This window comes from Ictidomys tridecemlineatus, chromosome 11, assembly GCF_052094955.1.
Source record: "Ictidomys tridecemlineatus isolate mIctTri1 chromosome 11, mIctTri1.hap1, whole genome shotgun sequence".
NCBI classification, from domain to species: Eukaryota; Metazoa; Chordata; class Mammalia; order Rodentia; family Sciuridae; genus Ictidomys; species Ictidomys tridecemlineatus.
This window is the reverse complement of record NC_135487.1, coordinates 127,395,880-127,414,981: the sequence shown is the minus strand read 5'-3', so window position 1 is coordinate 127,414,981 and position 19,102 is coordinate 127,395,880. Positions and strand designations below refer to the sequence as shown.

Here is a 19,102-nt window from a genome sequence, read left to right as displayed (position 1 = left end):
CTTGTGTCCACTTTTGGTTCCTTTATTTTTGGGGCGGGTGGGAGGGATCAGGAGGAGAGGGAGAGGGGAGCCTCTTTGGGAATAAAGAATTTCCCAGGTGGTCAGTGGGGCCCAGCGGGCATGGGAGTGCCCACAGGCTGATGGGCTTCAGGCAGGAGCTTCTGAGCCCGATTTTCTGCTGAGGGCTCCTCCTCATCCAGGTCACTAGGGAGGAGAGCCGCAGGGCAGCCCTGTCACCCGTGTCCTGTTTTCACAGGTGACAGATACCCTGCCCCGTCTGTCCAGAGCCTTCTCCCGTTGTTCACCAGCCACCCCTGTGCCCATGAGGCACACTAGCCCATGGCTTAGACATCTGACTTTAGGCTGGTGCCCAGGGACAGGTGGACAGTGATCTGGCAGAGGCCACCTGGCTAGTAAGGGTGGAACCACTGGTGACCTCAGGATCACCCCTGCTCAAGGCCCAGCTGCCCCCTTGCTGATCCAGCTCTTCACTTTCCGGGGACCTCTGAAAGGAAGCTTTGCCTCCCCTTCAGCTGTGGCTTCTCGCGACCTCCAGCCACCATCCGCGCTGGAATGTGCCCACAGGACACTTTTCTTTGCATTCCACCCAAGTGGGGGCAGCTTAGCCTTCTCAAACCCAGCTGGCCCACAGTGTTTTTTGTAAAGCCCCTGGCTGTCACAGCAGCTCTGTCACTGGCTCTGTGACAGCCAGGCCTCCCAGTCACCTCCAGCATGCATCCGGAAGGCCAGCACTGCCCTTGGGCTGAGTCTGTGGTCCAGCAGACCATAGGAGGACCCAATCCTGTGACTTTCCATCCTGAATCTCCTTGGCCTTGACAGCCTTCGCCTCTGCTCTCCGGCAGTCCTCCCCAGCCTTGACCACTCACTAGGTAGGTCCAGAGTTCTGCCTGGTTCTCGGGCCACTCTGAGCGCTCCGGTCCAGCCAGCTCTCCCCCTCCCCCTGCCCTGCTCTAGCATCTCCCCAAGACGGAGCTCCTCACCTTCCCCAAGGTCAGTTGCCAGACACTAAAAAAGCCCCAGTTCCCATCTTGTTCTTCCCCTAACCTGCCCAGAGGCAGCCCTCAACCCTTGAATCCACATTTGTCAGAGAAAACTCATGACTAAGAACACGGCCTGGTTTTCAGGATCACCTGGAAATCCCTGGGCCTCGGGGTCACCTCTTTGCATACTCCCCATAGCAGATACTTCAGCCTCCACCGCCCCCTCCTTGAACCCTCTCCTCCACTCTCAGCCACCTCGTTGCTCCCAGCAGCTGCCCTTGCCTCCTGCTCCCCAGAGAAGAGCAAGGCCCCCGGGCCGGAGCAGGCTCAGTTCTGCTCAGAGGGACTTCCGCTCCTCACTCCTGTCCAAGGCCACATCCTCCACCTGGCCTAAACCCCACCCCTCCTCTTCCATGCTCTCTCTCTTCCACTTCCTAAACGTTCTCTTTAGTCCCCTCCAGTACTGGAATTGACTCTGGGATCGCAGGACACATCCCGGTCCTTTCTCCTTTTGCACTTTCTGTTGGTTTTGAGACAGCGTCTTGCTAAGTGGCCAAGGCTGGCCTCACACTTTCCATCTTCCTGCCTCAGCCTCCCAAGTACCTGGATGACAGGTGTGTGCCATCTTGCCCAGCAGGCCTCCTGCTTCTAACAACATTTGTGTGAAAGGAATCATTTGACTTCTGGCAGATGTGAGGCAGGAGGCACACACCTGCCTCTGAGTCCTTTCTGTCGGTCACCCCTCAGTCCATCATGATCTATTTGGCCTTCCCAACTCGGGGGGGGGGGGGGGGGGAGTGTTCCCGCCAGGTCAGGGGATGTGGTCCGAGGTGGGGGCTTGCCTGGTACGTGTGAGGCCCTGGGTCCAATCCCCAGGACTGGGAGGGGGGTCCCACCCGCCACACTAGTGGTTTCTCAACTGTCTTTCCGTGGCCAGTGCTCGCCCTCCTGGGTCACCTCAGGGCCTTCGCTCTCCTGCTTTCTTGAGCACCTCCCTCTTAGGTCTGTGATTGAGCCCTTTAGGATTCTGTCCCAGTCCCTCGGTCCCTGTCTCCTGCCGTGCCTTGTGGATAATCTAACTCCTTCTCTCTTAGTCTCTAAATCAACAAGCCCAGGGGAAGCGCCCCCAGCCCAGAGCCCTGCCCCTTTGGGCACCCCCAGCTGCGTGCCCTACAGACACCTCACAGATCTCAAACTGGGCCAGTCCTCTTTCCCCAGATCCTATTCCTCCTGCCCTAAAACCTGCCCTGTCCCCAGCATAGCTCCTGGTCACTCTCAGCACCTTTGGTCCTTAGGCCATCAGCAGCTTCTGGACTGAGTCAGCCTCCTCCCAGACTCCGCTCTGCCTGCCTGGTTTATGGTCTCAAAGGACAAATAGGAACCCTTCATTTTCTAACCTCTTTGTTTTTTTTTTTGGCACTGAGGATTGACCCCAGGGGCACTGAGCCACGCCCTCAGCCTTTCTTTGTATTTTATTTAGAGACAGGGTCTTGCTGAGTTGCTGGGCTGGCTTTGAACTGGAGATCCTCCTGCCTCGGCCTCCCAAGCTGCTGGGGTGTTGGGCTCAGGCCACCGTACCCTGCCCAACTTAAGGTCTTTAGGTGGCTAGTGAGGCCCTTGGCCATGTGGCCACACCTGGTGGACTCCCATTCTTGTTCTCTGATGTCTGCAGCCAGACCCCCCCCTTCCCGCCCCATGAAGCCTGGATTAACATGTCCCCGTTCCAGTAGAGTGTCACTGCTTTATCAGGTGCTGTCCCACAGGAGTGCTGACCCCAGCAGGCACCCAGGGAACCCGAATTCCTCTTCTCCCCTCATCTCCCCTCCAGCCCAGCAGAGTGCAGGCACCCAGGAAGCCCCGTGTCAATGTGACCGCCCTGCTTCGGCGTCCTGTCACCAGGTGCCGGTCCTGCCCCCGGCTCACCTGGACTCCGAGGTGGACTCGTCTAAGAAGTCCTCGCCCAGCACCTCCGGGACCTGTGGCTGCACCGTGGGCTTCTGCTCCAGGGCCCTTCCACGGGCGGCAGCCTGCCACAGCCGGGGGCTCTCCTCGTCACTGGAGTCCCTGGAAAAGCCCCCCATGTCCCACCGACGTTCTGGGGGGCGGGTGGCTCCTCCCAGTGCTGCACAGACCCCGGCCCCCACCCCTGAAAGACTCACAGCTCCAAGTCCAGGCCCTCCTGGGCGGAGAGCGGGGCCGCGCACACCGAGCAGGTGTTGCTCAGGAGACGGAAGCAGGTGCGGCAGTAGAGACCTGGGGGGGGGACTTGAACTTGCCCCCTCCCCCCCCCCGCTCCCCGATTCCAGCCCCTGCCTCCCCTGCCCCACTCCAGAGGGACTGTCCTCGTCAAGTGTACACAACTGCGGCCCAGGACTCCTGTTCCTACGGGGGAGCGAGGAGGACATGAGCCAGCCAGGCTCTATGTAAATGAGCTTATGTAAATGAGCTCATGCATAGTCATGAGGGGGGTACACACGGCGAGGGTCCAGAGAAGTCCACGAAAAAGGACCAGAGTTGATTGTCACAGGCAAATCCGGGAGGTCCCACCCAGCAGGGGGCGGCACACTATCCAGGGGTCTCACCTTTACAGCCCGGGGTACCGCAGTGCACAAAGTTCTCCGTGTCCCCTTCATCCTGGGTCTGCCCACAGCCCAGGCAGCGGGCCTCAGGCCTCTGAAACTGGCTGACGAAAACACTCAGCCACGGGCACCTGAGAGGCCAGGGACAGTGGACCAGCCAGCCTAGCCCTCCCGCACCAGGACTGACCTCCAGGCGATGGGGAGGATTTCCTGGAGTCTAACCTTCATCCCTCCAACTGCAGGGACAACTCCTCTACTGCCCTCTTCTTCCTCCCTTCACTCCCCACTCCTGGAAATCCTCGCGCCTCATTGTCCCTCTTCAACCAAACCTCTGGCTACCGGGGGAGGACAGTGATCCATTCTGACCTCTGGCTCTTTCTCTGTTCCCTCTCGGCACATCCCGGTAGGGAAGCAGGGGGCGCTTACCGGATGGCCAGCACCTGGAGGACACTCATGTGGCCCTGGTCCGCTGCCCGCCGCCTCACCGCTCGTTGCAGGGCAACCAACAGGTTGGTTCGGCGATTCAGAAGTATGTGATAGAGGTAGGTGATTCTTTCCTGACGGTGGAGGTCAGGGAGGGATTCCCGTCTGGTCTTGTTTCGTCTGCTTGGCGCGCCCTCGCACCCATTCCCACTCCCCGTCTTTCTTTTCCTTTTGTCCCACTCCTACAAATTCCTCTGGGCTCCGGTCAAGTAAATGCCTCTTCCTCTGAGAAGCCCCCTGGACTTCCCCACAGCTCTCTGTTCATTTCCTAATAAAGGTTCTTTTTAAGTCATAGAGTCTAGAGAAGCCGGCCTGGCCTGCCCCGACGCTGGTTCCAACCTTGTAGCCCACACAGTGCCTGGCACACAGTAGATGCTCAGTAAATAACTAATAAACTCGTAGACAGATGGCAAGATTCCATCCAAACCTCAACATGCCAACACTCTTCCCATCTCCCACCAATTTTGGTTGTTTTGTTTTCTGTACTAGATATGGAACTCAGGGCCTCTCCACCCTACCTCCTCAGCCCTTTGATTTTTAAATCTTAATTTGAGACAGTGTCTTGCTAAGTTGCTGAGGCTGGCCTTACATGTGTGATCCTCCTACCTCAGCCTCCTAAGTAGCTGGGGTTACAGGTGTGCGCCTGCGCTAGCTGTTTTTGTTTTTGTCTTCTGCAGTACTGGGTTTTGAACCCAGGGGTGTTCTGCCACTGAGCTGCACCTACAGCCCTGGATATTTTTTACTGTGACCCAGGGTCTTGCTCGATTGACCAGGTGGCCTCTAACTTGCAATCCTCCTCGCCCCGCCTCCCAAGTCACTGGGATTACAGGCATGTGCCACCACGGCCAACCCCCCCCCCATGGTTTTAGCAAAACTTTGGAGGCGAGCTCTGCCTGGGGAAGCCCTGCCCCAGGAGGCAGCATCTCCCCAGCCCCGTCTGGGGTCCAGAGACCTTCAGTCCAGCCATTCATTGGCTTTGGGGTTCAGCCAGAGGGAAGAGGACCCCAACACCAGGGCAGCCGCTGGCTTAGCACCCCGAGGAGGGAACAGGGCCTGGCCTCCGCTGTGGGCCTCACCTGCTCCCGGGAGGGGTAGTAGGAGGCGCAGATGACCCTCCGCAGCCGGCTGACGTAGCTACCAAACAGGGTGACAAAAAAGCACAGGCCGTACGCGGCACCTGGGGGCACAGCGGGGTGGACGGCCGCTGTGGCACCAGGCTCCGGCCACACCCTGCCCCCTCCCTGGGGAGCGCTGGGTACCGATGACCAGATAGCCGGTGCTGTCCGGTTCCGAGGGCCGCAGGAGGCAGCGCCGCGACAGGAGGCTGACGTTGCCCTGTTGAAGGACGTCGAACGCCGACACCAGGTCGCGGTAGATGCTCCCCGCATAGCCAGTCCCCTCCACGGTTATAGACACTAACACAGGGCCTGGCACAGAGGCACCCACCGTGTGAGGGCCACTCCTGCACGGGCTGTCTACTGGGTGGAGAGGGTGCGACTGTGAACCCCTGCAGCCTGCCGCTCAGGCCTGGCCTGAACCCTCAGCCGGGGCCTTTCTTCTTTTCCCTGCTTTTCCCAGGAATTGATGTGCATGGGTGCCTGGCTACTGAGCTGCGTCCCCGGACCTTTCTATCTTTTATGTTGAGTCTGGGTCTCACTAAGTTGCTGAGGCTGGCCTCCAATTTGGGATCCTCCTGCCTCAGCCTCCTGAGCCCCTGGGATGACAGGCCTGGGCCACCTCTGCAGCTGGTACGGTCTCAGTCAGTGGCCTTGTAGGCGGTCAGCGTAGGCACGGTGGGTCTCATGTCCTACTTCAGTGACCCAGAGAGCCACTGTCATTCCATTAATCAGATGAAGCTCTGAGAGCTTCAGCAATCTGTGTGAAGCCACCGCCTCAAAACGGGACGGGGCTGGGATCTGAACCCAGGCCAGGGTGACGTGGGGCTTGGGTCTCTAGCTGCTCTGTCGTGCTATGACCTCAGCCTGGATACAGGGGTCACCGGGCAGAGGCTGGCCTGAAGGAGCGTGAGGAGCACTGACACGGGGACAGAGAGTGAGCCGGGGGAGAAGGTCCGAGGAGGAGCAGGAGGCCTCCCAGGGCGTCGTGGGAGGGCGGGGGCTCACTGCGGGCCACGATGTCCCCTTGCAGCTGGTACCGCGCCAGGTCGAGCACCCAGAAGACGGCGTAGTCCAGGGAGACCAGCAGCAGCACCAGGAGCAGGTGGCGGGTGAGGTTCAGCATCTCCAGGACGTAGAACACGCGCTCCCACCGCGACAGGAAGACGGAGCCTGCGGCGGGGCAGAGGAGGATCCCTGGACCCCCCCCAGACCCCCGCCCTGACCCGAGGTCCAGGCACAGGCGGGGCGTGGGCTGGGCGTGGGAGGGGACCTAACGGAGGGGACACCACTCAGGGTCTAATTTCAGACGGAGAGGGACAGGCGCTTGCCCTCGGGGACCCCCAGGCTGAGAGGGAAAGGTGGCCACCCTGGAGGACGCCATGGAGAGGGAAAGCGGGTGCTTCTGGGCGCAGGGAGGCAAGGAGGCTGGTCAGGGAGCGAGCAGGTCCTGCCCAGGGGACCTTCCTGCGAGGTGAGCCTCCCTGAGTCCTGGCCTCCCTCAGCCCTGGCCTCCCTGAGTCCTGGCCTCAGCCCTGGCCTCCCTCTCTCCCGTCCTCACCTGGCTGGATGTAGCGGGTGGCCTCGTGGGCGCTGAGCGGGAGCACCGTGGGCAGCCCCGCCACGGCGCGGGCAGCCTCCATGCGCAGAAAGCGGCGGGTGATGTAGACATTGTCGAAATCGTCCCAGTTCAGGTATGCGTAGCGGTAAAACAGGGCTCTGGCGGAGGCCGGGAAGCCCCTCAGCGCCCTGGGCGGCCCTGCTCCCGCCCCCTGGCCCCCAGCCCTCGCCGGGCCTCACTGGAGGTAGAGCAGCACCAGCAGCAGGGGCAGGGTGTAGCCCATCAGGGCCAGCACCTCCCGGGCGCGGAGCAGCTTGATGCTCACGGCCTCCTGGAGGTCCAGGGCCACCTGGGCCAGACTCCGAGAGGCGTTGAGGTCCACGGAGAAGTGGTGGGTGGCCGTCACGTTGAACTCAAACTCCTGACGCACGCGGTCGATCATCTTCTTCACCGCTGGGCCCAGGACCAGGGAGGGGTCAGCGGGGACAGGTGGGGGAGGCAGAGCCCTGGTCCAGGGCCCAGAGAGCAGCCAGAACCTCGGGGGCTGGGCCTCCAGGGCGCAGAGCCTCTACTCAGGTGCGCGGAGCAGTCGGCACCCTGCAGTCAGCTCCATCACCAATGATCCCGTGGCCTGAGCTGGGGGCAGGTGACCCTGACCCTGTCCCAGCCCCTGCTCCCACAGACCCCCCTTCCCTGGGCCTCAGGGTCTCAACCTGGGCAGCGTGGACAGTGGCCTGGGTGACCTCTCCAGGGCCTTTCCTGCTCTTGCATTTTCGATTATGGACTGGGAGATGGGACCGGAAGTGGCCACACCTGGAAGAGGAGGGCGCCGGGGGTCACTCACGGGTGCCGATGGTCTTGCGCAGGAAGGGCTGGATGTAGTTGGGGAGGACGCAGAACACCTGGACCACTGGGGGGCGGGGTGGCTGAGCATCAAGAGGAGGGGCAGAGGCACCTGCCCACCAGCCTGCAGGGACCCCCCCCTCACAGGGCCCTTGGGCTTCCCCTTCTACTGATCAGCCTCCACACTTGTTCAAACCCTGTAGCCTCGCCCCGTGGTCCCCTGCCCTAATGTTGGTCCTCTATCAAGCCCAGTATTTTTTTTGGTACCGGGGATTGAACCCAGGATGCTTAACCCCTGAGCCACATCCCCAGCCTTTTTATATTTTATTTAGAGACAGGGTCTCCCTGATTTCTTGGGGCCTTGCTACGTTGCTGAGGCTGGCTTTGAACTCAAGATCCTCTGGCCTCAGCCTCCCGAGCTGCTGCAATGTGCCACGGTGCCCAGCATCTTATTGGTTCTATATTCCTTCCCCACTACTGGTCGTCCTAGGCCACCTTCCTCCTGGACCTTGGAGTTCCCCCCCAGCCCCACCCATGTTCCCTCTTCCCCGGGGAGCCCTGTTCCTCACGGCTGGCCAGGCCACAGAGCACCAGTTTGAAGGGCGTGAGCACGTAGCACAGGTGGTAGGCCTGTGGTATGGCCTTCATGCAGTTGTCCTTCCCTTGGTCAAACACGCGCGCACACTTCTGGTAAGGGTTGCCCAGCTCCGAGTTGCACACGTCCCCGATGTGGAGGAGCCAATACCACACGTTCCGCAGGGCCCTGGCTGGGGGCAGTGTGGGGCTGGCACCAGGCGGGACAAAGCCACCAAGCAGCACCCAAAGTTGGAGAGGCCTGCGTTCAGGGGCCTGGCTGTGCTGTGTCCAGTCAGCAGTAGCCAGCACCCAGGGGCCCAGGCAGGTCTGGACAGGCTGGGAGTGCAGAGTCTAGGTGCACTTTGACCTCCACAGCCAGGTCTGCCCAAGCGCTCACCTACGTGTTTCACACCGTCCATGATCGCCCGGAAAAACTTGCGGACCCGGTCGGCCACCACTTTGGCCCTCTGGGCTATAGCTTTAATCTTGCCTAGAGCACCTGAGGGACAAAGGACGAGAGCACTGCGGGGTCACCTCCTCCTGCAGGGACTGGTTCTCGCCATTCCCCAGGGACAGGGAGGAGACAGGGGCCTGGGAGGGTTCAGGGAGACCCCTGTCCGGGCCCATCTAGCTCTAAGGCCAGACCACTGTCTCAGCAGGGAGCTGAGGGGACCCTAGGGCGAGCTGGGGGACCAGGCCGCGAGGCGGGCGGGGCTTACTGACGAGGGGCTGCTTGGCCCGCTCCAGCACTTGCGCAGTCTGGTTCAGGGCCAGCTCTGCCCCGCAGGCCACCGCCTCGCTGGCCCTGGTGAAGTTGCGCAGCGTGTTGGCACAAGGGCCCTGGAGCACCAGCCCGAAGGCGGCCAGCAACAGCAGCGTCTGTCCCTGTTCTGGGGACAAAGCGCCATCACAGCCAGGACCCTACCCGAGGCGAGGGAAGTCCCCTCCCAAGGCCTCAGGATACCCGGGCCCCCTCCCTGTCCCCTCCCAGCTGACCCCTCCTGGCTGACCTTCAGCCTGCCCCCCTCCTGGCTGTCCCCTCTGGGCTGTCCCCTCAGCCTGCCCCCCCTCCCAGCTGTCCCTTCTGCCTGTCCCCTCGGCCTGCCCCCCTCCTGGCTGTCCCCTCTGGGCTGTCCCCTCAGCCTGACCCTTCCCGGCTGTCCCCTTGGCCTGCCCCCCTCCTTGCTGTCCCCTCCTGGCTGTCCCCTGGACCTGTCCCCCTCTCTGCTGTCCCCCCAGCCTGCCCCCTCCCGGCTGTCCCCCTCCCGGCTGTCCCCTCGGCCTGCCCCCTCCCGGCTGTCCCCCCGCCCGCCCGGCGCGGGCTCACTGGAGAAGGCCTGGGGCAGCATCAGGAGGACAGTGGTGCGGACCTGGCGCGAGAAGCCCATGCCCAGGCCCAGGAAGGCGGCCAAAGTGACGGTGCCCACCAGGCAGCCCCAGGGGCTGTGCCCCTCCACCAGGAGCTCCAGGAGCCCGTAGGCCGTGGCCAAGGACAAGCCCAGGGCGAAGGCCCCAAGGCTTCGGACCAGAGCCCGCGCCCTGCCAGGCTCCTCGGCCCCCAGGGGCAGCGCGGCGTCCTCCATGTCTTGGGCTGTGTCCGGGCTCGGCCCCAGGTTCCAGGCCTGTTCTAAGGTTCTGGAGCCTGTGTCCGGAACCCCTCCCAGTTCCAGTGACAGGCGGGGGAGCGAGGCCTGTGACCTTCCCCACAGACGGGGACGCGGCTGTGCTGAGGCAGGAGGCAGGGCCTCTCCCTCTCGCGGGGAGTCTGAGGAGGTCGGAGGCGACTTCTGGGATGGGGTTCGGGGTCCCCCAGAGCCGACTGATGACCATGAAACACCAGCCAAAGGGAGCAGAAGGACAGGGGACACTGCCCCATACCAGTGAGCCGGTCACCTCCGCCTTCCCAGCACCCAGCCGGCCTCACCCCGTCCCCGGGGGCTCCTCCATGTCCCCACCCCCCCACCCAGGCCCCAGCCCTGGCCTCCTCCCTTCCCTCCTGCCCCTTTTCTCCAGGGTCCCTATACACCTCCAGTGTCCCCCCAGCTCCCCCAGCCTCTCCCCTGCAAGCCCCGCCCCAGGAAGCCCTCCCAGGTCGGGGGAGCTGAGGGCTGCACCCCGCCCTCCCAGCTGTGCACCGGCTGCTGAGCTGGGGGCTGCCCGCCCCCTGTCACCAGTTCCTGTGGCGCCTGCCCGGCCAGTTTCCGGTCACTGCTTTCCTGCTGGGAGCAGGCACTGGGGGACTCCTGGCCATAGGTGAGGGTGGAGGCAGGAGGTCAGGGGGCGGACAGCACTGGACGGACCTGTCGGCTGACCTTGGACTTGACCCACGCCCTAGGCCTCTTCCAGCTCCTGGTGAACCCCATGGACATCTACGAGGAACAGAAGATGGTGGCCATCTACGGCTTGGTGGGTCAGTGCTGACCACGGGCGGGGGCGCTTGCGGCCGCCCAGTCTCGGTGGCTGGGAAGGAATCAGAGCTTGGTTTCCTGGGTGCTCAGCCTCCTCTTGGCCTCCGGGGGGGAGGCCCGGAGGGAAGAGGCCCAACCTAAGAAGGCTCCGTCCTGTCCTGGGCCTTCGCGGGTCCCCACAGCGGGAGGGACCCCCGACTGCCCACCCCATCTCCCTCCTCACCCCCTCTCTTCTGAGCTCCTGGCCTCTCCTTCTCCTCCTGAGAAGGGAGATGGTCCCTGCGTTCATTCAGCATCACTGAGCGTCTGCGGGGCTGAGCCGCGGCAGGACAGGCGCCCACTGGTTCCAGGGGAGAGAGTGACAGTCAGAAGGGCACTCCTGGGGGGGGTCGAGCTTGTGCAGAGCCTCAGCCTAAGGTGAGCCAAGCCCTGGGTTCAGTCCTAGGACGGCAAACAGGAGAGGAGGAAAGAAATCAAAAGAAAGAAAGAAAGAAAGAGAGCATTTCTGATGGTGACAAATGGCATGAAGATGTGAGCTGGGGAATGTGACAGAAAGGGGCTGAAGGGCCCTTAGGGAAGGCAAGTCAGAGAGGGTGACCCCTGACACACAGTGAGGCCAGGAGAGAGGGAGGCAGAGGGTCACACGCGCCAGGCAGCTCTCTGGCCCCCGAGCCACACCCCCAGCCCTGAAGTGACATCGGAATGCCGGACTGCAAGAACCGAAAACCCACCTAAAAGTGGTCTAACCATAGAGGAAGTTTATTATCGCACTTCACGAAGAGGTTCGAGGTACGGTGGTTTTGGAGCGTGCATAATTAAACAGCTCAGCAACCCCATCAAAGAGCCAGGTTCCTGGGCTGGGGATGTGGCTCAGGGGTCGAATGCTAGCCTAGCATGCATCGAGGCCCGGGTTCAATCCCCAGTACCACAGACAGCAACAGAAACAGACCCGGGGTCCTTCTCTCTTTTCTCTGTTGATCTTAATCCATCCATCACTCCACTTCAGGTTACAAAATGGCTGCAGCAACTCCAGGCATCACATTGCCATACGAAAGACCAGAAAAGAGAGGAAGGAATTTCCCTTTCTTACATCCCTTTTATGGAAGTAGGAAAATTTCCCTTTAACTTCCCTGGCAGGCTTTCTCTCACATCTCTTTGAGCAGTACAAGGCACACCCTTTCCTGAACCTGTCCTAGGCAAGAGGAATGGAGTTAGCAGTGCCACCAATTTATTGAAAGAATAAACTAGAATCTTTGGTCAGAAGGCCAAGACCAAGACCACAGAACAAATCACTACATTGTGTGTGTGTGTGTGTGTGTGTGTGTCTGTGTGTGTGTGTTACCAGGGATTGAACCCAGGGGCCCTCAACCACTGCACCACATCCCCAGCCCTTTTTATTTTTTATTTTGAGACAGCGACTCACTAAGCTGTTTATGGCCTCACTAAGTTGCTGAGGCTGGCCTCCAAGTTGCCATCCTCCCGTCTCAGCCTTCCAAGTCCCTAGGATGACAGGCTTGCGCCCCTGTGGGCTGACCTTGGGCCCACTTTTCCGCTGACCACCGTGTCCACACATGTTCAGACCCTTAGCTTTCCAGGTACTTTCTTGGGGAAGACCCAGTCCTGCTCCAACATTCAGGCTTCATTTTTAGGGATGAAGCAGTCCAGGATTTCAAGGTCACACCCATCCTCCAGTGCCCCTCCCCCTCAGCCTGGCCCCGCTGCGGGTGGGGGGCTGCGGTGAGGAGGGGCTGGGCCGCTCTTTCACTTTTTCCTCCACTTCCTTCCCTTGCTGGCTCTTCTGATGTCAGAAGGGGGATTAGAAGAATCAGAGGAAAGGGGACAAAGTCTGAAGTCACCAGGGCTGATACAATTCCGCCACCAGGGCCCTCGAGTGGCAGGCAGCCCCGGCTTCCCTGGGCCCATTTATGGTCTCCTTGGAGGCTCTGTGTCGGCCCAGTTTCCGGCAGAGGGCGGTTCTATCTGGATAAGCTCCAAGGAAGCCCCTTGGCCCTCTTCCTTGGGGGTCCCCCCCAGGCTGCCTCCTGCTCGCAGGGCCACACGGGTGGCTCCGGGCTGCCGTCTTCCAACCCCCTGGCCTGCGGAACGAGACAGCGGGCACCATGTCTGCCCTCTCCCTGCCCTGGACTCTCCACTGAGGCCCATGTGACTCCCCTTCTCTCCGTAAATGACTCCTGCCCGTGCCAACCACTCTACTCCTTGAGAAAACTCACGTTTCTGGTCTTTTTATATAAATTAGCTGGTGGGGGAAGGAAAGACTCATCTTGCTCTTTATTTTGGTACTAGGGGTTGAACCTAGGGCTGGTTAACCACTGAGCCACATCCCCAGCCCTGTTTTTTACACCTTTATTTTTATTTGTTTATTTCTCTGTGGTGCTGGGGATCGAACCCAGGGTCTCACGCGTGCTAGGCTGCCGGGCGAGCGCTCTGCCCCTGAGCCACGACACCGCCACCCCAGCCCTTTTTTATATTTAATTTAGAGACAGGCTCTTTCTGTGTTGCTTAGGGCCTTGCTAAATTGCTGAGGCTGGCTTTGAACTTGTGATCCTCCTGCCTCAGCCTCCCAGCCCCTGGCATGAGGTGGGCGTCACGGTGCCCTGCCTTGGTTTTTCTCTTTTGATAAACCTAAAAAAGATACCAAAAAGCTCCGTGGGGCTTTTTGTTGTTGAAACACAGGGCAATTATTTGTCAACTATTGTCCTCGGCTGGCGTCTCTGGCCGCAAGACCAGGAGCACAGGACAAGTCCCTTTCGATGTCCCGTAATACCATGATTGGTTGAGACAGGTCCAGACTTACCCGCCAGGGGCCAGGGCAGGACCAGGCCGCTGCCCTTGAACAAAACCCAAGCTGTGTTAGCAAGAGAGAAGGCAGGAAAAGTGCAGGGTGGCACCCGCCGGGCTTTGCCACAAACCTGTATGACCAGGTGGGGCCGGCGCTGGGGAAGAGGGGAGGGGCAGCCAGGGCACCTGAGAGGAGCCATGGCAGCCGGGTGGGTGGACACGGCGGGCGACGGCCGGGGAGCGTGAGATCACTTCCGAAGGTGGGCAGGGGCCCGAGTGCCAGGATCTAGGGGCCTTCCCTGTCCAAGAGTCTGGGCTTGACCCACCAGCAGGGAAGAAAATCACGCATGATTCCAGGCTGGGACGGTTAGGATCCGACTTATGCTTTTTTTTAAAAAAAAGGTAGAGCACCTGGTCCGGGAAGTTCCAGGTCCTGGGTTTGATCCCTGGCGCCACCACAACCAGGAAGTTTCTGGTCCCTGTGAGACGTCTCGGGGACCCCGAGAGGACAGTGGAGATGGAACAAGGACGTCGAAGGGCTTGGGCTTTGCTTTGACCGCCACGGAGCACACCCTGCCCAGGGCACAGGACCCTTCTAGGCTCCTTGACCAGCGTGAGCTGGGCCTGGGACAGCACTGACTCATCTCCAGGCCCAGCTGACGCGTCCCCTCCTTTGTCCACCCCGCCCTCCTCGGCTCCTGGCTCAGAGCCTGGGAGTCACTTGTTGACGTGAGGTCTGCTCCCTGGGTCATGAGCTTCGGCAGCTCACTGTCTCCCCGAGGCCACGGTGAGACGCAGGGGACACTGCTGAAGCCCACCAGGACGGGCAGGGCCCGGGCAGGAGGGCTCCCGCAGGGCAGAGACCGAGTGCTGTAGGTGACGAGAAGGGGAGAGCTGCCCTCTCTCCATCACTGAGCACGAGGGCCTTTTCCAGAATTTTCCCCTTGTCTTCTCTGCTCTTTCGTCACTTAGAGTAAGTGTGACTCCAGTGTCGCCCTCCCTGGCACGCACAGGCATGCCCATACACACGCGCGCCCGTCAGCGACCATGACGCTTCTGTCTCTAGCCCCCTCTCCCTGCCCCTCCGGAGACGGGCTCTCTGTAAATGGCTGTTGAATGGACGAGTGGCCCAGAAGGGCCACCCGAGCCAGTGGGGACGGTCCAGCAGGGAGTGGGGACAGGTGGGGGCTCTGGTAAACGTGGCGGGCGAGGCGGCTTCCTCCCCTGCCTCAGCATCCCCTGGGCTCTCCTGACAGGCTTGGGAGCCATCGGCTGGGGGACGTCCCCTCACATCCGCTGTGCCAGCCTCCTGCTGGTGCCCAAGATGCTGGGCAAAGAGGGCAGGCTGTTCATCCTAGGATACGCCTTGGCTGCCATCTACGCAGGTGAGGGGTGTTGCTGAGCCCCAGTGAGTGACACTGGGGGGAACGTCCGATGGGGACCGGGCCTGGTGACATCTGAGCTGTGGCAGCTCACAGGGTGCCCCTCACCCCCCGCCCCCCACCTCCCTAGTTTACCAGGAGAAAGAGTCCAGGCTTCTGGGCCCGTCACGGCGCAGTGCTAGGAGGGGCTGCTCCTGGCAGAGGAGCTGGGGATGCGTTTGAGAAAGTGCCGGCCCCACAGGGAAGTGACCGACGGGGGCCTCTTCCTCCAGGGCCGGTGGCCAATCTGCAGCACAACCTCCACGAAGTGATAGCATCTCTGGGCTGCACCGTGGAGCACCAGATCAAGAACGCCCGCGCCGCCTGGCGCGTCTCCACCGCCCCCCTGCGAGCAGTGTTCAAGGACCTGCTGGTCAGGACGAGGCCTGGGGGTCCCTTTCCCTGTGGCCTGGGTTTGCAGTTTCCTAGTGGGGATACGCCTAGTTTCTGGGGTTTTGTTTGTTGTGTTTTTTTATTTTTTTTCAGAACTGTCCCCAAACACTGCAGAACATGCCCAGACCTGCTGAGTGCCATGACACCCCCCTGTCATCCCAGAAACTCAGGAGGCTGAGGCAGGAGGAACACAAGCCTGAGCTCTACCTGGGCAGCTTAGCGAGACCCTGTCTCAAAATTTTTAAAAAAGTGAAAGGGCTGGGGACGTAGCTCAGTGACAAGCACCCGGGTTCAGCCCCAGCCTCATGCCCCGTCCTGGGGCACTGAGTTCCAGGAAACCCCTGCCCCTGGTTAGGACAGGCCCCACGTATCTTTCCAAATACCTGAGTGGGCCGAGCTCCGAGTGGATGAGCCAGAATGTTGGGAATGGCGCTTGGCCTTGGAAGAGCGGGCTTTGAAGTGCTGAAGAGATGGGATGTCGGGGAGACGGGACCCCAGGGACTGGGGAGGTGGGGATTCAGGTGGCATGATGATCCGAGAGGTCGGTGCTGAGGGGTGAAGCCCAAGGGCCCGTAAGGATGTGGAACGAGAAGCCTGAGAGGGACCGGAGGCCTGGGAGGTCAGTGGGCAGCTGGGGAGAGGGGAGGCCTCCCGGCGCCGTGAGCCGTGGGCCGCTGGGAGGAGAGGCCGAGCCGTGGGCGAGCTCCCTGAAGGCGGGAGCATGACCCGGTGAGGGAAGGCTGGGGAGCAGAAGGACCGGACCCCACGCCTCCTGCTCTCCTCCCTCCAACCCCAGAGCAGCAGAGCATCGTTGAGAGCAGAGATGAAGAACATTTCCACCTCCTTTGAGGACCTGGATGCCCAGGTGAACAGTGAGGCTGGCTTCGTTCCTGAGGACGCAGCTCAAGGTGTCCAGGCCCGCGGGGCCCCCCGCTCCAGACTCCACCTCTCCACCCAGAAGATGTACGAGCTCAAGACCAAGCTGCGCTGCTCCTGTGAGGGGGCCCCGGGGAGCACAGGGAGGGGCAGCCACAGCGCTGAGGGCCAGGTCAGGGCGTGGGGACCTCAGACACCGCCACCCCTTCCTGCAGATGTGGTGAACCGGGCCATACTCAGCTGCCGCCGCTGGTTTGACCAAAAGCATAAGGAGTGCATGCGGCGAATCTCGGTCCCGCTCTTCAACCACTTGCTGTGCCTGCCCATGAAGTTCAAGTTCTTCTGTGACATCGCCAAGGGTCAGCACGTGAGAGCAGGGTGGGAAGCCGAGTCCTAGGGGACCTCCGTAGGGGTGAGGCAGGAAAGCAGTCATGCGGAGAGGGACCCACCCAGCTCTGTGACCCCAGTGACTTACAGCCAAACCCCGCTCTGCCTCTTCATCTGAAGGATCCGCCTCAGAGTGCTCACTGTTTTTGTCCCAGGTGCTTAACCCCTGAGCCACATCCCCAGCCCTTTACCGTATTTTATTTAGAGACAGAGTCTCTCTGAGCTGCTTCGGGCTCAGTTGCCGAGGCTGACTTTGAATTTGCCATCCTCCTGCCTCAGCCTCTCAGGCTGCTGGGATTACAGGTGTGCGCCACCTGGCTTTTTTAGGGGTTTTTGAGGACGTAAGGATATAATGCACCTGGAGCAGGTAACAGAGCTGGTACGGAGGGGAATCCTCATCAGTATCTGGCAAGGTTAGGAACAGGTGAAAATGGCAGTGGGGGAATCAGACCTTGTTTCCGGAAGGAAAAATCCAAAGGTGGGGAGGAGGAAATCAGTGTGGTAGATCGTCACGGACAGAGAGACGGAAAAATCTAAAAATCAGGCTGAAGCGGCTCACAGGAGGGTGGGCAGGCCAGCCAGGCCCAGGCCTGCAGGGCTCAAGAGGAGACACTGACCTGGTCCCACCGTCCGTCAGTGATGGAGGTTTGGTGTCGCAGTCGCATCCCAGTGGAAGGCAACTTTGGGCAGACCTACGACTCCCTCAACCAATCCATTCATGGTCTGGATGAGGAATTTTCAGCCAATATTGACATCAAGGTAGGAGACGGGGATGTGGGTGGATGTGTGGGGACAAACAGGGAGAAGGGGGTCAGCGTTAGAGAGGAAAGACAGAGAGGCCCACGGAAGAGGTGCCTGGGGTGAGAGGGGAACAGGAGGGAGGGACGATGGCATGTGTGGGGCCATCACGCGGAGACCGTGGTGGGCATGGACCTGGCTTGGAAATGGTCAGCCAGGTAGAGACGGTGTGGGCTAATACAGGTGCAGAGGAGCAAGACTGTCATAGAGCAAGGTGAGCAGATAAAGGGACAAGTCCTGAAGGTCCTCAAGGCTCCTGGGCATGCATGGAAGAGGCTGGCGTGGCCGGGCTGCAGGAGGCTGCTCTGCACGTGTCCCCGCAGGAGGAGAGGCAGGCCGCGGTGCTGGGCGTCAACCTGAGCTGGCAGCACGTGAGCACGGAGGTGCGGGACTACGTGCAACGGCAAGAAGCCCGGCTGGAGTGGGCCCTGGGGCTGCTGCACGTGCTGATGTCCTGCGCCTTCCTGCTGGTCCTCCACTCGTGAGCCGCCCCTTCCTCCGCCGGGCGGGAGCCCCATGCTGAGGGAGGCTGTCTAGGGGGAAGGACAGAGCCCATTCCCGGCTCCGAGCCCCAGTGCCATTTGCCTCTGGTTTTGCCTTTTGTATGATCCCGGGTTGTTGTTTACAGAAAGTCAAAGGATGGGTGGCATTTTTGCAGGAGGAAGCGTTACCCAGGTTCCCACCATCTTAAAAGGGCAACGGCCTTCATTTATCTACCTCCTTCCAGCCTTTATCCCAATACTGACTTTTTTCTTTAACATTTAGCTCTGACTTTTGATTTTTCTCTTGCCCTTCATATTCCCTTGGCTCTGACTTTGTGCCATTTTTATCGTCCAATTTTGCTTTCATTCTCTCCTGCCTGCTGCGTTGGCGGCCACGGTCCCTCCGTCTAGAACAAAGTCCTCCACCCCACCCAGCCTGGCGTCCAGCGGGGCTGCCCTGGGCCTCTCTCTGCTCCGGTTTCCCTGCCGACTTCTGGACCCTCTATTTCCGGTCTCCACCCCCAAATGCCTGAGATGGGCAGAGGCTGGGCAAGGGCAGCCATGGGGGCCCTTGCCCTCTGTCCCCGTTCACGAGGCTCAAGGGACGGAAAAGTGAATGGTTCCGTGTGCACCCAGGGCCTGGGGGAGGACAAAGGTGAATGAGCCATGTTCCTGCCCTCCAGATACTCCTGGCCTAGTTCTGTGGTGAAAGCCCGGAAGGCCGAGATGGCTCTGAGGGCCAGACCAGGAACTGGCTATTGGGACAGGTGTGAGACCTGAGGAGGTGCCTCTGGAAGGGCCAAAACTGGGTTCCAAAAGGCAGCATGTGAGGGGCCACGGTCAAGGAAAGGAAGGGTGAGGTCTTGAACAGGCTCTTGGTTATCTGCAGGGTGTAGAGGGCAGAGACGGGGGTGGAGGACTGGGACAAATGTGGAAAGCCCTGCAGGAGGGCCCTGATCTGGGGGTGGTTGCAAGATGGCAGCCTGGGAGCCGGGAAGCCAGCCTGAGTGAGAAGTGAGGGAGCCGGCCTGGGGGTGGAGTTGGCAGGGCAGGAAGTTGGCCTGCGATGGAAGGAGGAAGGACAAGTGCACAGCAGTTCTCAGAGCTAGCTTGGGGAGGGAAGGAAGGAGGCACAGAGTCAAAAGCCATTTCCAGGCTTTCTACCTGGGTGAGGTCATGCACCAAAGGGACAGGAAGCCCCAGCAGGGTAACAGTAGGTCTCTCCACCAGGGGGCGCTCCTACTCTGCCTTTGCGTTCATAGTATTTCTAACAGGCAAAGATGGGACATTTACAGGGTCCCAGGACCAACCGCGTTGGAATTTATGTTTCACACTTCACCGAGTTTATTCAATGGACTTTCACAGTTGAGAATACATTCC

At 60.7% G+C, this 19,102-nt stretch overlaps 2 protein-coding genes and 1 long non-coding RNA gene across 6 annotated transcripts in view; 1 reads left to right on the top strand and 2 right to left on the bottom strand.

Moving 5' to 3' along the window:
• Position 1: 1 nt before the first annotated feature.
• On the bottom strand, positions 2 to 10,101 carry Dcst2 (DC-STAMP domain containing 2). Of its 4 annotated transcripts, none has more exons than XM_078027450.1 (15): positions 9,486 to 10,101; positions 8,882 to 9,048; positions 8,556 to 8,657; positions 8,152 to 8,349; positions 7,584 to 7,649; positions 6,979 to 7,192; positions 6,740 to 6,897; positions 6,187 to 6,351; positions 5,323 to 5,490; positions 5,140 to 5,240; positions 4,007 to 4,137; positions 3,584 to 3,711; positions 3,161 to 3,254; positions 2,925 to 3,065; positions 2 to 204 (listed from the first exon to the last, which is right to left on the bottom strand). In XM_078027450.1, the coding sequence occupies exons 1-15, from the start codon at positions 9,986 to 9,988 to the stop codon at positions 102 to 104; spliced, it is 2,439 nt and encodes an 812-aa protein (XP_077883576.1). In that variant the 5' UTR covers positions 9,989 to 10,101; the 3' UTR covers positions 2 to 101. The 4 variants fall into 4 exon arrangements, with proteins under 4 accessions (XP_077883576.1, XP_077883577.1, XP_077883578.1 ...); XM_078027451.1 differs by having other exon boundaries at positions 3,584 to 3,684; XM_078027452.1 differs by having other exon boundaries at positions 8,878 to 8,963.
• Positions 10,102 to 10,390: 289 nt separating this feature from the next.
• LOC144368485 (uncharacterized) overlaps positions 10,391 to 19,102 on the bottom strand; it is a 27,821-nt gene continuing 19,109 nt past the window's right edge. The window contains exons 2-3 of the long non-coding RNA XR_013428249.1: positions 10,790 to 11,007; positions 10,391 to 10,527 (exon numbers count right to left, since the gene is read on the bottom strand). This is a non-coding gene — a long non-coding RNA (uncharacterized LOC144368485). The remainder of the gene's footprint in view (positions 10,528 to 10,789; positions 11,008 to 19,102) is intronic.
• Positions 14,456 to 19,102, top strand: part of Dcst1 (DC-STAMP domain containing 1) — a 10,591-nt gene continuing 5,944 nt past the window's right edge. The window contains exons 1-6 of the mRNA XM_040287653.2: positions 14,456 to 14,750; positions 15,020 to 15,159; positions 15,976 to 16,174; positions 16,271 to 16,414; positions 17,080 to 17,201; positions 17,564 to 17,721. Coding sequence (XP_040143587.2) covers positions 14,471 to 14,750; positions 15,020 to 15,159; positions 15,976 to 16,174; positions 16,271 to 16,414; positions 17,080 to 17,201; positions 17,564 to 17,721 — 1,043 coding nt within the window. The 5' untranslated portion in view covers positions 14,456 to 14,470. The remainder of the gene's footprint in view (positions 14,751 to 15,019; positions 15,160 to 15,975; positions 16,175 to 16,270; positions 16,415 to 17,079; positions 17,202 to 17,563; positions 17,722 to 19,102) is intronic.

Coding starts and splice junctions, on each gene's coding strand:
- Dcst2 (XM_078027450.1), bottom strand. CDS start 9,988: ATGGTCATCAGTCGGCTCTGGGGGACCCCGAACCCCATCCCAGAAGTC. Junction 7,193..7,583: donor GCGCAAGACCATCGGCACCC/GTGAGTGACCCC, acceptor TCCTGGGCCCAG/CGGTGAAGAAGATGATCGAC. Junction 205..2,924: donor GAGTCCACCTCGGAGTCCAG/GTGAGCCGGGGG, acceptor TCTCCTCCCTAG/TGACCTGGATGAGGAGGAGC.